General features: G+C 27.1%; 1 protein-coding gene across 1 annotated transcript in view; it reads left to right on the forward strand.

The window, feature by feature from the left end:
- Positions 1–17466, forward strand: part of LOC107441353 (transmembrane 9 superfamily member 1) — a 38991-nt gene that overhangs the window by 694 nt on the left and 20831 nt on the right. The window contains exons 2-11 of the mRNA XM_016054578.5: positions 2624–2713; positions 3713–3794; positions 5484–5588; positions 5674–5792; positions 7277–7386; positions 8323–8386; positions 9530–9601; positions 11335–11482; positions 12530–12655; positions 13915–14007. Of these exons, the coding sequence (XP_015910064.1) occupies positions 2624–2713; positions 3713–3794; positions 5484–5588; positions 5674–5792; positions 7277–7386; positions 8323–8386; positions 9530–9601; positions 11335–11482; positions 12530–12655; positions 13915–14007 (1009 nt within the window). The remainder of the gene's footprint in view (positions 1–2623; positions 2714–3712; positions 3795–5483; positions 5589–5673; positions 5793–7276; positions 7387–8322; positions 8387–9529; positions 9602–11334; positions 11483–12529; positions 12656–13914; positions 14008–17466) is intronic.

Raw genomic sequence — 17466 nt, forward strand, 5'->3', positions numbered from 1 at the left:
TTTTTTTATTGATTTATCGTTATTTTCTTTTATTTCTGTGAAATACAAGAGGAATGTCATTTGAAGAAAACGTAATCAGTCATTTGTTAAGTTTGATTCCCTTTACATTTTATCTATTTGGTGTAGTGTTGTGCAGCCATTCTTTCGGAAAGGGCTGTGGAGTTTTTATTTCTTTATGCTTTTGGAGGCAACAATGAATTTAGTTATTTATAGGTATAGGTTACTACTAACAAAATTAATACATTAATCCTTAGTACAATTCAATTTTATGAAGACAATATAAATTTTTTATTTGAAAAAATTTTGGAATTAAGCATTTTTTGAAGCTTTGCACACTTTTTCTTCTTTAATAAAATTTAATTATAACATCTTTATTTCTTTACTAAGAATTTATTTCATTTTTTTTGTTGCAATAATCAGAATTTTATAATCTTTAGGGAGAACCTGGATATCTCACGATATTTTAAATTTACTTCAAGAATCAGAGAAAATTAGAATTTTTGCTAATAACCTTAAAATTAAAACAATTTTCTTTTTGAAGCTTTTTTACTTCAAATCATCAATAAAAATTTATTTACTGTAATGTTTGAATCATATTTTACGATGCATTTGTAACTTTAATGAAGATTTTATTAAGTTTAGGAAAGATAAAGTAAGTTTTTTTACCAAGGTTTGCTGGTGGCAATGATAAAATCTTTATAGAAAATATTCCAGTTCCAAATTACTTAAATCCAAAAGTTTGATTTGTAGGTGTATTAAGATAATACTGTAAAATGGAACCATAACAATGTTTTTGTTTTGATATTGTTGTATAGCATTTTTAATTTTATATGCTTTAAAAATTTTATCTGTGTTTTTCTCCTCCACTATTATTATTTTCATGTTTTTTTTTTTTTTTTTTTTTTTTTTTTTTAACTAATGCTTCTGCAATTTCAGGTAAAATTCAGGAAACTTTTCTTTCAAATTAAGTATGAATGCTGGGACAATACATAGATTACATACATTTTTAACTTTTGAAGATTTTCTTGAATTACATTTATTTTGAAACTGATTTTGTTGATGAAAAAATTCTTTAAAGAAAATCAAAATATCCAAAAACTTCAATCTTTTGATACCTTCAATCAATTCCTCTATTTTGTGGAATTAAGTTATATATATATATATATGTAACATAAAAAGCTTCAATTAATCTTTTTATGTTAGTTTCTTTTATAAAACTTCATCCTAATTAATTATTCTAATCGAAATACTTTCTCACACTTTTAAAAGCCACATCCTGTTCTTAAATCTATTTTTGGCGCAAGTATGCATTTAATTAAGAGCAGGACATTTTTCCCTTTGCTCTGTGTGGGAAATGCTCGATCTATTTCATAAACCAATAGCAACTACTAAGAGTTCCCTCTTTCCCTAAATTGAAACATTTTATGGATTTTACTTTGCAAGATTTTCCCTAACATATAACCAAGGAGCACAACTTTTCGTGTTCACTTTCACTCACTCTCATGACTGCTCTTGTCTAATAATTAATAAATAAATTTTGTACCCTCCTTCCCGACCTAAGACCTGTTTTAATCCTTCCACTCGGCAACGACGTTATATATATATATATATATTTATTGAAGTGTTTTTGAAATTGGAGTAAGAAGCAAATGGTTTACTAATTTCTCACCTTAAAATTTTCTTAATGTTTTTTTAAAAACAAAGCAATTGACCAAAAACTATTGTGTATATATATATATATATATATATATATATATATATATATATATATATATATATATATATATATATATATATATATATATATATATACTTCATATAACTAACTTTTCTCTGTATTTTTACCACTTGTTTATATTCTGCATTTTTAAAATTTAAATGTAATTTTGAGAAAATAAATTTTATTAAGTCGGTACAGAAAAGAGTACCACCAAAACTATGTTGGTATCTAACTGATCTGTTTTCAAAGAGGCTAAAATAAATTTTAATCTTGAAGTTAAACATTTATTAGTTGTTAATTACTTAACTTGGAAGTAGGGCTTGCTTTCTTTTTTTAAAAATCAGTTGCAAAATTGGCTAATTACTTTAAAAAAAAGTAGCAAAATCAGGGTTTATACTACCATTTTTTAAAGTGGTGTTACATTTTGCGAGGTAAGTTTTCTTAGTCTTTCTAACATAAACTGTCTTGTCTTTAGCAGTATGCACGTGGTGAATCTTTTCAAACTTTAATGTATTGTTTTTATGTTTGTTAAATTTAGATCCTTGTTTGGAATAATTTTAAGTATGATTCCCAGTTTGGTACTATTATTGCAGTAGCTATGCTAATTCACCTTTTGTCTGTTTTTTTTTTCATTAATTCTTTAGTTTTTTTTTTTAAATTTAAATATTTATTTTATGTATTTTGTTTCATTTATATGAAGAAATTTCAATTTAACAGTTTTCGTTTTTTAAGTGTAAAAGCTATATATAAGAAATGAAGCATAAATTATATTATTTTCGATATTTGACTTTAATTTTTTCGTTTCTTGTCAGGTGAGTATTTTCTTTTTTAATTAATTGTTTATTTTAAACCCCTTATAATCTATTTTGTCCTTTTAAAATGTTCTCTTTTTTTTCCTTTTAGGTCATCTTGTATGTAAATAAAGTTGGACCTTATTTTAATCCTCATGAAACTTATCATTATTATCAGTTACCTGTATGCAGACCTGAAAAAGTATGCTGATTTTGCAATGATATAAAATCTTTCTTTTTGCAAACTGTTATTATAAAATGTTTTCATTGTCTATGTATAATATATTTTTTCTTGCCTGCTATTGTATGTGGAGGATATTATTCTCTAGCTTTGTTTGAGAGAAATGTTTGGATATGTGGCATGATTGTGTTTCTTGTGGCATGATTGGGTTCATTTTAGCACATGGGTTTCTTTTTTCTTAATAATAATTAATGTTAAAAGCAACACTTAGTCAGACTTGTTTCATTAGAACAAATTGGATAAATTTCATTGCCAAGTAGTTGCTTTCCTGATAAATGATAAAAAATCAAGTTCTAATTAGTACATACGGTTTGAAACAATATATTTAAATTTGTTAATGTGTCACTAAATAATTGTTTAAAAACTATTAGAAGGGGATAGATAAAATTTAAAATTCTATGAATGTCTATCATTATACATTTTGCTGAGCATTTATGCTCATTTAAATTATAATTGGTGGCATTTTAGTGCATGGGTTAAAGTGCAATTTAAGGGACTCCCTCATTAAATGCATAATTATTTTATTGTAATGAAATTGTATTTTATGTTTTATACCATTTACCATGTTTACATTGTGTAATAAAAAATTTTTCCGTTAATGAATAAAACTTAATCCAAGAAAACTTCCATTATTGATAAAAGCTTCATTTCTGTTGTGCACCTGCTTAATTAAAATGAAATTTTTAGTACAAATATTTTTTTTTTACACCATTCTTTATTTTAATCATTATAAATGTGTTTTTCAATTTGAGGTACACCAAATTTTATAATAAAGGTTATTGTTGAGCAAAAAATAAGAAGACTTTTGTATAAGTTAATCTAATAATATCAAAAAATTTCTTAAGTTTAAAATTTTTTAACTCTCTATATGTTTTCTTTTTTCCTCAACAATTTGCATATTATATGTTATTTATTGAAAGATTTCTAATATCCATATTTTTTTTCTATTCTCTTATTTAGATTGAGCACAAAAGTTTAACTTTAGGTGAAGTTTTGGAAGGTGATAGGATGGCTATATCAATGTATAACATTTCTTTTAAAGGTATCTTATTATTCTTTAGTGTTCACAGTTAAAAAAATAAATGGAGATTTAGTAGTTACTTGGTAATTATTTATTATTTGAATAAAATTGCATTTATTAAATTATCATTTCAATATATAAGGTTATGTAAAACATTAATGGGTTTATAAATAACAAAATGTTTTTATGAGTTTCTAAATTTAAAAGTTGTAAGTAATCCTGTATAAATCATCATTAATATAATAAGCTATATTTTTTTCACAATAATAGCAACAATATATTCCATAATACTCAATACTCTTTGTAATTGTAAAAAATTCATTAGTTATTATGTTCTAAAGTAAAGATAGGATCATTGCATGTTCTCAAAAAATTAATTAAAACTTTCCTTTTTAATTTGTGTATTAAAATTTTATTCTTTAGATATAGTTAGTCATTTATTTTTGTAAAAAAAAATTATAAGTTTAATATCACATTTTAGGTTTAGTATTTATTTTCCCCTTTTTTCAATATAATTTATCTTAAATCTTTTATTACCTTAAAATTTCATCAAAATTCTCCTTTTTTATTTATTGTTGTTTTTATTTAATCTTATTGTAAAATTATTTCACATTGCATTCGAAAATTAAACCAGATATTATTTAGATAGATATTAGTATTAGCACATTATGTGAATCTATTGGGTAAATCAATAGATTCACATGATCTCATCTTTCATTCTATTAGATATAATTTCAGTTATTATTTTGGTTCATTGCAAAGTATAAACGTACATCTTTGTACTGTTTAGTTAGACTTTTGTTCTAGTTTATGACAACTCATATACAGTCAAATCTTGATCATCATTCCCCCATCTTTCGTTTTCCCATATGCATTGTCCTGTCTTAGCAGTCTTGTCAATTATATTATTCTTATAATGCCAATAATTGAAGTTCAGATAAATTTTCAAATTTGTTCCCGTGTCTGTAGTTCGGAAATTCTACCATCATGTTATTTTGTTTTGTGAAGAAAAATGATAATTCTGATGCCAATGATGCACTCAATAGGGCTTTAAATGATTATGCATTATTTGATGAAGACGTTGAAACTTGAAGTGTTGACTATTCAAGAAGTGGTTAGAAAAGCTGAAAAAGTGTTAGGTGACGTCGATGAGGATGGCAAAACGGAACCACAACAAATGCAAGATTTCTGGATAGCCTAAAAACCTTTGGAAGAATAAGGGACTTTCTGTAATCACGAGAACTTTTAAAAAATGTACAGCAATTCTTTAAAAATGTTTGCGATACAAAGAAAAGAGAGTGTTCAAACTAAAATTTCCAAATATTTTGCATAAATGTGTTTCTTCAGCTTACATTTGCATAGTAAATATTTCTGCATTAAATACATACTTTTTCTTTATTAAAAATTTTTTTTAATTATTAATTTCCAAGTATATTGCTTTTTTATTACTTTTCATACGTTTTCAAGTCATTATTTGTTTTTTTATTTTTGCCCACGTTCATCGTTTTCTCGTATCTATCATTCACAATGAATGGTCCTATGGGAAATGATATATCAGGGTCCTATTGTATAAAAGACACCATGTAGATCATTGTTAACTTATAAGAGCATTAGAAGACTTTTAATATTTATTAACAATTTGCTATGAAATAACTAAGAAGTCTTAAAATTGAGTATATTTTTCTTATCTAAAAATATTTTACTTTTTAGTTCCTTTGAAAAATGAGAAGCTATGTTCACTAACCCTTAGTGATAAAGATTTAAATCAGCTTAAAGACGCTATAGAAGATCTTTATTATTTTGAATTTATAATTGGTAAGTAGTTCTATAAACTTTTTTTTAGAATGTTTTCTTTAACAATATAACTGTTATTTTTCATAAATGTTTTTCAATGTTTTAGACGATCTTCCTCTTCATGGTTTCATTGGTCACTTGGAAGAGAAAGGATTTTTGCCTCATTCTCATAAGATATATCTTTGGACACACTTAACTTTTAATATAATGTATAATAATAACAAGGTAATTATAATCTTTAATATTATTAGGTACAGTAGAGCGTCGATTATCCAAACGCCGATTTACCAGGTTTTCCAATTATCCAGATTGTTATCCATCTCCCCCCTCCCCAAAAAAAGCAATTTTTTTTGCGAAAATGCTTCTTTATTTTCATACTATCTAAAGAGGGTAAAAACATGGTTTCCTTTTATTTATTTGATAACATTGAAAAAAACCTCTCATTTGTTCTTTAGTTTATAAGTGGGGGACAACTGCCCAGTAGTTTATAGTAAGGAAACTCATTTCTTCTTTTTTCCAAGAATAAGAAAAAAAGAGGTGAAACATGCTTTTAAGTGTTCTCTCTCTCTCTCAGTTTTGAAACTGATTTTGATATGTAATTTTGTAAAAAATAAAATGTTACAAAAGTTAAATCTTTTAAGTATTTAAGTTAAATCATTTTAAGGCTCTATCATAGGCTCTACTACTATTGCCAATCCTAAGCCTACGAAACATGTGAAGAGAAGTTACTCTATAATATTTTCATAACCGTTTTTTTAAACGTTGTCTAATTATCTGGATTTTTAGCAATCCGGATCGGCTTTGGACACATTTGGTCCAGATAATCACCACTCTAATGTGTTTGCTATTCAGCCTGTCCTCATTAAGCCTAACTTTGAAATCTTAATTTTTTAATATTGTGAAAAAAATCTTTATCCCCTATCTGTTCAGTATTCTGACAATTAAAAAAACCCTCTTTCAGTCAAATGCATTTCTTATTAACCTTTTCTTTAATGAAATATTTTTGCTAATTCTGTTTTTGATTGATTTAATGAATTGTGCTGAGGGTTTATCTTTGTTAGATTTATACAGGCTCCAGAATCTCAAGGAACCATGATGATGTTTCAACTTTTTTTCTCTCTTGTTGTTTGACATCATTTGTAGGTGACCACTTTGATCGGTCTGTGAAGGGGCTGAGGGTGTGAAGTATTGGTCCTCATTAAACTGTTCTACCGTTAAATGCTTGACTTCACACGTAGGTGGTTGGATTGCCAAAGGAGGAGAGCTATCTCCTCTGTAGAGGATCAAAATTGTGATGGCATATCTTTGGATCATCCCCAGGGATGCTACTGACGTAAATAAAGTATTACTATTACTACCTTCTATATGTATTCTTGCAAATTTCTTGCTTTGAGTTTGTGCAACATATAGCTGCATTCTGGCTTGGGCCTCTTTATATGATACATTCATTCTTTTTTATAGTTAGTGACTAAATCTCAAATTTAATAAATTTGAATTGTGATATTGTATAACATTATGCTTGAAAGGCATTAATAAATACTGCTTTAAGCTTGTGTGCAACATTTTTTGTTTTGTTGTATATCTTACAACTTCCAATCTTATTGAAAGAAATAACTCATAAATTATTATTAAAAAAATTTCAGATAAGTTTATAAAATAAGTGTTTTAATTTTCATGATTATGATTTATTTGAATATTTTTATTTTAAGATCATTTCTGCAAATGTATCTAATGTTGGGAGTCCACCATTTAGTTTGAATGATGTAACAGCTCCCATCTCTGTCACTCATACTTATTCTGTTAATTGGGTTGAAACTAAGTAAGTTTAATATTTTCAAAGTATTAAATGTAAATATTGATTTGAGTCCTGTAAAAGTAGATTAAAATCTAAGGATGATAAGAAATAACTTGGACACAAATGCACCATAGTTTTAAATCCTGATTATTATAAAACAGCTCAACTTTCAAATAATTGTGAAAACATTATGCTCAATTACCTATTTATATAAAATTTTAAAGTGACCTCCTTTGATTCTAATGCTGACCTGTATGCTAGTCACAAAATCTTTGTTCATCTTGTTATATTTTGCCTGATTCCTTTCATTAAGATTTTTTTTTAATATTTAATGTCTTACAGTGGTAATAATAGCACATTATAATCAAGGATGCACATCCTATGGATTATGGAATGAAAATAGCTCCTAAAGTTTATGACTTGAATTGATACTTAAAATGAACTAATAGAAAATTTATTAGAAAATATTTATGTTTAGAATAATAATAGAAACTATGTATATACATGTTTTTCTCAATTAGAATATAAAATTGTGATCGCATGTCTTCGGCTCATCCTCAGGGGTGCTTCCCAGACCGTCGCCAATAGCCCATCGGGCAGCTCTAGTGCGACGTAAATTAACTACAACAACTCAATTAGAATATAAATTTACCTTGAAGTTTTACTATTACAGTTTTACCTTACATATAGGGTATTTTAGGTTTTGTGACCTGCTGTTAAAACAGGTTTTGCATCTCTGATTATAATCAACTGAAGTCAAAAAATTTTATTAAAAAAGTTGCTACCGAAAACTTATTTGTTCTGAAAAATTTTCCCGCATGAAGTTTAATGAAAACAAAATTTCTCCTGAACTATTAAAATTGTACACCAATTTTGAGGCAAATGTGAGAAGATGATTTTTTTTGGTACATTTATAATCGACTTAGTATACATTTTGACATTTATTTATCTCCTTTTTAGAGAAACTTATAGTGAACGAATGCAAAAATCATTGAACTCATCTTTTTTCCCGAAAACTTTAGAGGTAAATAATCTACATAATTATACAATTTCACTGAATTATGGATGAAAGCCATAAAAATTAGTGTTTGAAAGAATGAATGAATGTGTTTATTTATTTTTTTTTTTTTTTTTTTTTTTTTTTTAATTAAAATGTTTTTTCACTTTGCCAGCTAAATGTTAGGAATTTTATGTCCCATGAAGCTGTTGCCATAAAATTTCCAGTTTCTCTAATTTTTATTTTCCTAACATTTTATTAGCTATTTAATTTAAAAAATAAATTTTTCCATAACTACTGTCTTAAAACATCTTTAAGATTTACCAGTAGAAGAAATGTTTAAAGATCTAACTTTCTAGGAGGATTTTATATTTTTTTAACTTCATGTAAATGCAATTAAAGAACTAAACACAATTTTTTTTTACCTGCATTTATGAATATTTAAAATCAGTTTAGTATCAAAATACAACAACATTCATAAATATTTACCTAACTATTGCCATTTTTTGGATCATATTAACAACCAGACTTATTTTCCTTTTAAGAAAAAATTAAACAATAAAGCATTTTTTTAAATGGTAGAACTTCTCACACCTATTATATTTTTCAATAAATTTTTTTTTGGATTGTAAAAATTTATTTAAAAAATTATAAAAAATAATCCCTAGAAACTGAAACGGTCAAATATTATTTGATGAAAACCTTTATTTGCTTTGAAAATTCATTTCATTCATCTCATTCACATATATCAAAATGGATGTCTATTTTTGAGCACCTTAATATATACACTACAATTTCCAATTTGTTTTATTTTGAAGTGAATGAAGTTTTTAATCAAATAAGATAACTTTTATTTATCATGAGTTTGAAAGATCTGCATTTTGTTGTTTTAGCATCAATAAATAATTTTTAATTTTGTTTTTACAAAACCAAATAGAAACACATTCTTTTCATACCTGTAGTTAAGCGTACAGTTAAGTTTTTTTAATATGGATTTGATACAGTGCAGATGTATGCAATTTGTGGAACATTAAGTAATACATTTAAAATTAATACAATATAATTTAGCTGTTCTAAAATGTTTTGATTGCATTGATATTTACCTTTAAAATGAGCATAATTATGTTAACTAATGAACCCAAATTTTAATTAATTATTATATTTTTGTAGATTCATTGGCTCTCTGTTATTAACTCTGCCGTTCTGGTTATGTTGTTGACTGGATTTGTTATAGTAATATTAGTAAGTTGCTTACATTCTTATTAATTTGGACAGTTTTTTATGTCATGAAAAGGAGTTTCAAAATTTGCTGTGATATTTTGAAGTACAATATATATATACAGTGAAACATCAGTTAAGTGGACACTCTTGGGATCAAAAAATTGTCCGTTTAACGGGAAGGGTACCCTAATAACAAAGTTTAACACCGTAAATTGTTCTTAGATTGTTTCACATTTTCAATCATATAGAAATAAATTAAGTAATCTATAATAACTATCTAAAAAGATATTTATTTATGCTTTAAAAATATTTTTTTCTATATAAAAATAATATATGAAAAAGATTGATATAAATATGTATTTCTGGATAGAGCTACAGATTATTGAATATAATTTTCCTACTAACACAGATATTAAGTTAGGCATATGATACTGAATAGGATCTTTTAGTCCTCAGTTGGTTTCAATTATTATGTTTACATCCCTTAACACCTACCCCTAACTTGATATGAAACGTGGTTAGTACCTCCTAGATAGTAAACCTTCTGCGATTCACAGAAAACAAAAGAAATCAATGCTTACCTGTAAGGTATGAGGACCTATGGAGTTAATATATTTTCAACTAATCAACTATCAAGTGTCTGAATAAATGTTTCATTCGTATGAATCCCTAAAAGAATAAATTTCTGTTCACTTTTTTACCCTAGCTGTGTTAATACAGTCTTCAAATTTATAAGAAACTGAAAGACATTTTCAGTGGGGAAGAAGCATTGAGATAATTTAAGACGTCATTTCAGCTTGTGGAGTCTCTTAACTTGTGTCGTTCAGATGAGAAGATCAAAAGATACCGCCGTCCAAATGAGCAGTATCATTTTCTTTTCTTTCTTTACAAAGCTAAGGCAATGTGCCTGGAGAAAGATTTTTTTTATTTCTAATGGAAGATTATAAACAGTTACAGCAGAAAACAATAAAAGAAAGAACTCAGAGTACGGCAAAAAATGCTGAAACAGAGTTCATTAATCTGGCATATCTCTAGCCCCCAAATAATGTTTGGCGAGAAAAGTCTTGCCTGGAGCAGGACAGTAGAGTAGATGTGCAGATTCCATGACCTCTCCAGTGCTGCACAGAGTGCATATCGGGGAAGAAGCAATTTTGAGTCTATAAAGAGGTTTCTTAAGCAGTCATGTCTGGTAGCTAGGTATCCACTGCTCTGCGCCTTGTTCCGTTACACAAATTTCGGATGGCATTCTTCCAGGACTTTCTGAGCATTGGCTTTAATAGATATTTTAATAAGATTTAAATTGATTCCTTTGTAGTGAAATAGATTAAGCTTAACAAGATTTTTAGTTATTGATAAGGAAGAAAATTTACATGCTTTAAAATTAGTGAGAAGTTGCATACTTTTTTCTTGCAATTTAAAGCAGATATTTTTTTCAAATTTAGAAATAATAGAGTTTGATTTAAAGAGATAGAAAATAACGTTTCAGGGCAAAGATGACTGTCCGTGTAATATTACGGGAGTGTCCCCTTTGTGGAGAATAATATAAGGGTTTATTCATAGAAGATTCATGGGGAATTAGAAATATGTATGTGTATTGAGAGGCGTCCGTTTCGTAGGAGTGTCCATAACAGGAGGTTTCACTGTATATACATGTGTGTATATATATGTTTGAATATATGCATGTTTCTAAACTTGAATATATTCAAAGCCTGATAAGGGTTATAATTTGTTTCAATTGTACTTTTATATTTTAGGCAAGAGTTTTGAGAAATGATTTTGCTCGTTATAATGTTGATGTTGACGATGTGGATAGTTTAGAATGTGATGAATATGGATGGAAAATCATTCGTGGAGATGTTTTCCGTTTCCCACCCTGTAGAAGTCTTTTCTGTGCTATATTAGGTTTGTAACAAATTGACATTTTTGTAACAGTTTACTGGTTACATTATTTAAATTGAGAAAGGAAATATTTTAAGAAACAGGTGAACATTCTGACAAGATTAAAGTTTAGGTTTTATTTTATGTGTGAATAAAATATTCTTAAGATATTGAGACTCTAAATTTACACTTAATTAATAAAACTTATGTTTCAGTGTGGGTGTTTGGTTTTTAACTAAACTTTTTTCAGAAAATATTAGATGAGCTAAAAAGGTAATTCAAAAACTTCACATTTGTTAGCCCTTTCTAAAAATGTAGCATCTCTGAGTAAGATAGACTCATTAAAAAAAGACAAATTACTTTTATTGGCGTGTTAACAACATTACCTAGTTATACAGTAGTTTAGTATATACTTCAAATAATTACCATTCTTATATTCTTATAATAATTCTTAAAATAACTTTAGTTTGGATTTGCCCGAGAATTAAAAAATAATTATGACATACCACCAAATGAAACCATTAACTGGGAGAGTTAGGGCAAAAGATCCAGAGACATAGGTAAAAAGATCCTTAAAATGCAGTCAGCCCTTCCAACAGTCTGTCCTTGTCTAAGAAGGCAGTAACTCACTGGAACCTGAAACACGAAGAAACAGGCAAAACCTTGCAAAATAAGTGCTGCAACTAAACTGCCAATCGAGCTCTCTGGTAATTGAGGAGAATCTGGCATAGAAGCTAGGTCAAAACTTTGAATAAATTAGACAAGAGAATAGCGAAAAAATATTCTTATCCATGATTATTTAACCATTCAAACTCACTATTATTCGATAAGTACTCAAGCTGACCATTATTTCATCATTACTCGACCTTATTATTATAAGCTCTCATATTACCTTAAGAAAAAAAAATCTTTATATTTTATTGGAGCATATAGGTTACTATACAAAAAATGCATTAATTGTCGAATTTATTGACACTAAACCATTATGCAATTGTGTAACTATCTGATTAAGAATATTACCATGATTTTTTTTAGTAATTAAGTTTTTCTATAATATTTTCTTTTGCATAGGTGTCGGCAGTCAGTTCTTATCTATTGCATTGGGAATTGTAATAATGGCATTGCTTGATTTATTTAATGTGCACAAACATGGTGCAATGAACACTATTGCATTTCTTCTTTATGCTTTAACATCTTGTAAGTATATATTGCTTTGAATTCAAAATCTATATTTCCTTCATTTCACAACATAAAAAACAATGCCTGGACTTATTTTCTGCAATTTTATAAATTTTTTATTATTATTATTTTTTACTTTCAAACCCATCATTTTTTTAAGTTTATCTTAACTTTTAAATATTTATTATGTCGTAATTTTTCCTAATTGACAACAATTATTACAAAAGTTTAATTTTGTTTTTATCAAATTTAACTTTTGTCTTTTAATTTTAGCTGAATCATATGTATGTATTAATACGGCATAAAGAATTTCAAAATATGTTTGCTCTAGTTTTTAAACTAATGCATTGTTAAAGTTATGTTGCCTAATAATAGTTTCAAAATGTTTAATTTAAGGTAGCACTTGAAGCAGAAAATAGTTATCACTAAATACAGTGCAGAACCCGTTATCCGGAAATCAGAAAACCGGAAAACCAAAAAACCGGAACGAAATTCGATAAATTTTCCCGCTATTTAAAAAAAATTTTTTATAAGATTTTAGGATTTTTCTTTCTTTTTTGAAAGATGTTTACCTTACCATCATTTTAGAAATAATCATTAGTGTATTACTTCATCGTTTTTTCTTCTTTTTAAGATTATTTCTAAATATTTTTCTCTTTTTAGTTGGGTTTAACAATAAAAAAACGGCTTTTTGTAGCGATTCAGAAAACCGGAAAAATCAGTTATCCGGAATAGCGATGGTCCCGATCATTCCGGATAATCGGTTCCCTACTGTATTGTGAAACTCATTATTATCATTTTTTTAATGTAGGACCAGGATCAATTGGCTAATATATATATTCATTCAATATTAATGTAGTACTTTTAATTAAAATTTTATATTTCTAGACTTAAATCCTATCTAATAAATATTTTAAATTCTATAATTATTAAAAACACTTATGTGATTTTTGACCTTATTTTCTTTTACACACTAGCAATTGAACATATCATGATTAAAAATGTTATAAAGTTTATGTTTTATGCTAATGTTATAGATTATTCATTAAATTACTAAATGTTTCTATTAATTATGCACTTCATTTTATATCACATAATGTTCCTACTTCATAAAGGGTTGATATGCAAAAAAAACTTACTTTTTCTTCAATATTTAACCTTATTTTTTAAAAAAATAGTAATAAATAAATATCTATTTTTTTGTTAAACATTTTTTTCAACTTCCACAGTCTGTGTAAACTTATTTTTTATAGCAGGTTCTTACATTTCTTTTATAGGTATAGCTGGTTATGTATCTGCATCCATGTATAAGAAAATGGGTGGTAAACTGTGGGTGTGGAACATTAATCTAACATCATTTTTATTTTCTGGTAGGTTATGTTTTAGTCAAAATTATTTCTGACTTGTGTGAAATTCAGTAAAATTACTAAAGAAAATATGCTTATAAATTATTTTTGTTACCCCTATTTATATTTTACTACCATTAAACATTTTTAAATAAACAAGATGTTTGTCTTTTTAACATTGAAAATCAACTAATGTTGGATAATTAATTTTTTTTTAAAACTTAGTTTTGCAAGAGGACTTACTTGTTTAGTGACCTAGTCAGTTTTTTACCTCAATGCTAATACAATCTTGTACAACTAAGATTGACAATTGTTCAGTTATCAAATAAATTCTTCCTGAGGTTCTCAGTTATTAACTAACTTTTTCAAAGCCACTCAGATATTAACTAAATTTTCTTTGACTACAAAGTTATCATCTGAATTTTCCCAAGCTTTTTCATTATTAAATTAAATTCTTCTTATTCTAATTCTTCTTATTCTAATTCTTCTTATTCTAATTCTTCTTATTCTAATTCTTCTTATTCTAATTCTTCTTATTCTAATTGTAACTCAGTTATCAACTTAGCTTTTTCTAAGCTGTTGTACTATCAACTAAACTCTTCTTAAGAATTTCAGTTATTTCATAAATGCTGTCCAAAAAATTTACCTTGAAGTGTCTTAAGTCAATTCATTTTCCTAAATCAACACAAAATTTCAGATTATATACATAAATATTAAATACTAGTTATTGCTGATTTCTGTGTTTTATGATTGTCCAGTGTAATTAAACTAAATTACTGATTTACTTTTATATATTAACATTGCAACCAACTTTTACAGATTTAAATTTTTATTTAATTTTATTAAGTTAATTTTTATTTTTAAAGTAGTAGCAAAATGACAGCTACTACTTTTGTTTCATTATGTAGGCATTCACATAATTTGATTCTTAACTAATTCAAGCTATATTTTTTTTTAAAATTATTTAATAAAAAAAATTGTCATTTAATGTTTATGGGCAATTCCATATGTGACGGAATGACATTTTGACTTGCATGATGACAATTAATTGAAGTTTTTATGCATTTAATTTCAAATAAACATGATTTTTTCTCATGCATATCATTATTATTGGTATAATGTGATTCATAAACTAAAAAAAAAGAATTTTGTATTTTTTTTATTTTTAATTTTATGAACTTTTTACTTGTGTGACGGAATGACATTTTGGCAACCAAGCTTTCGGCATGCCGCTTAGAACTGGTAGTTTCTGTGAATTTTGCAATTATTATTTTCCTGAACTATTTTTTACTTTTAGTATAATGTGTAAGCAATGTAAATTGTGAATTTGGAAAATTAACCTCAGGTTGGCTAGCAGTTATTAACATCTATTTGCTGTGACAGAATGACCGTGACGGAATGACAAAAAGTTTAGTGGAAGAAAGTCTTCATTTAAAAAATGTTTTATTAATATGTAAATGATAAACAGAATGTAACAGATAAACAGAATTGATATTTACGTAAGAATCAGTTAAAATTTCAACAATTTGAAAATTAGGCTGTCTCAGAAGAGGTTTTATATCTAACTTGCCAATGTCACATCTTATCTTCGTTCTCAGGAAATTTATGCATAAATCAATTTTTGTCCCATGTTCTTTAAATACTTTAACATCTAAATCGTCTTTGCTTATCAAAGTAATTTGCGCTGCATATAAATGTGCCTTCTTTTTTTCGCAGTATGGGACAATGATTAAAGAGCCGACCGCATACTCCTCAATCATATTTTTCATTTCCTCTTCAAAACAGTGGCTTTTCAAATCATACACTTGGTTTTGGTTAAAATTAGAAAGCATTCCAATTTTAATGATTCGCTTCTCAACTACATGAGCATCTAGTGCAGGTCTCTTGTTCCTGGCAATGCTAATGTAGCAAGTGTCTAGCTGAAGTCATTCTCTTTTGCCCTCTCTTAAATAGAATAGCTGGACAAAAACAAAACTTCAACGATTTGTTGCTTCGACTTTATGAAATCATATAATTCTTTTACATATTATGTGCCGTTTTACAGTAGCCAACATCTTGTTTGGCCTTTTAGAACAACATCACAATTACATGGTATTTATAGGTGCATGTGCTGTGAGGTATTAATGAAATACACTTAACAAAAATGAGAATAAGAACAAAAATGAGATAAGACACACTTTACATCAATGTATGCTTCTTTATGAAAGGCCTCTTTTAAGGCCATAAGTATATATTGCATCTGCACTCTTCGTTACTCTGTCAGAGTTTGTATTATGACTGAATCCTTCATACTTGGGGGCTTGTAACTAACATCATCTTGACAGTAAAATTTTTTTAACCAAATTAAACAGCTCATCAACATTACTTTTCTCACTTAGTTTCTTTTGAGTTCGATGTTAAATACTTCTCACATAAAGACTGAATTAATTTTTTTACCTCTATTGGTGATTTTGGAAGTGAGTGTACAATTATTTTTATGGTGAGTGTACAATTTTTTTTTTATGGCTTTACCAAGACTCTGCAGGAATTTGTATAGCGAATTTAAATTATTTGTATGTGAAGAGATATCTCTAGTAGAATTTGATTTTTTCTTTGTTTACACAATCTCTGCACAACAGCGTTTGCACTTCTGAGTTTTATAAGTCCAACTTTTGTCGCGGAAGCTTTCTTCTCTGCCTTTCTTTCTCTGTTTTTTTTCTTCATCATATCATGGGGATCTTGGTCTTTTTCAACATTTTATCTGTCTTTCAACAGCTGTTTTAGCCATTAGGTTAATTGAAAAAAAAAATTCCCTAGTTTTTGACTAAGCTTCTCAAGGACTCGTTTTGTCATTCCATCGCCGAAGATGTGTCATTCCGTCACGCTAATTATTGGAAGTTAATAATCAAATGCATAGAATTTTACAATTCCTCATTGATTCTTATGCCACATCTGCTTTATATTCCAAAATATACACATTTTCATTCAAAAACGCAATTGCTATTTAAAAAAATATACTAAAACATGTGACGGAATGACACAAAAAAAAGTTACTTTTATTTAATATATTAAACTTAAAATGACTTAAAGGCTATGTTTTAAATGTTTAAATTTTGTACTATATGCATATTTTTATCAAAATATTGCAAAAGAAAGATACATTTCTTTTATTTTATAAGTATTTTTCAAGAAAACAATTTGAGCACAAATGTGAAGAATTCACTTGTCAGCCATGTGATTACTTTAGAATGCTGCCAGATTCAAAAAACTTAAAATTATCAAAAATTAAACAGTAATATGTAGACTTCGGCTATTTTTGAACATATTTTTAAAATTAAAATATGCAATTCATAAAAAAAAATTTCACTTAAAAGTTGACACTTTCGTGGAATTGCCCTTATACCCATAAAAAATTAATGCTCCCAATCTTGTGATAGTCATGTAATAAGGCTTCTGTTGTTCTCAAAAATTAAAAAAAAATTTTTTTTCACTAAGTAAATATGT

The sequence above is a fragment of the Parasteatoda tepidariorum genome, chromosome 5 (genome assembly GCF_982258835.1).
Source record: "Parasteatoda tepidariorum strain Cologne lab strain chromosome 5, Ptep-v5.0, whole genome shotgun sequence".
Taxonomy (NCBI): domain Eukaryota; kingdom Metazoa; phylum Arthropoda; class Arachnida; order Araneae; family Theridiidae; genus Parasteatoda; species Parasteatoda tepidariorum.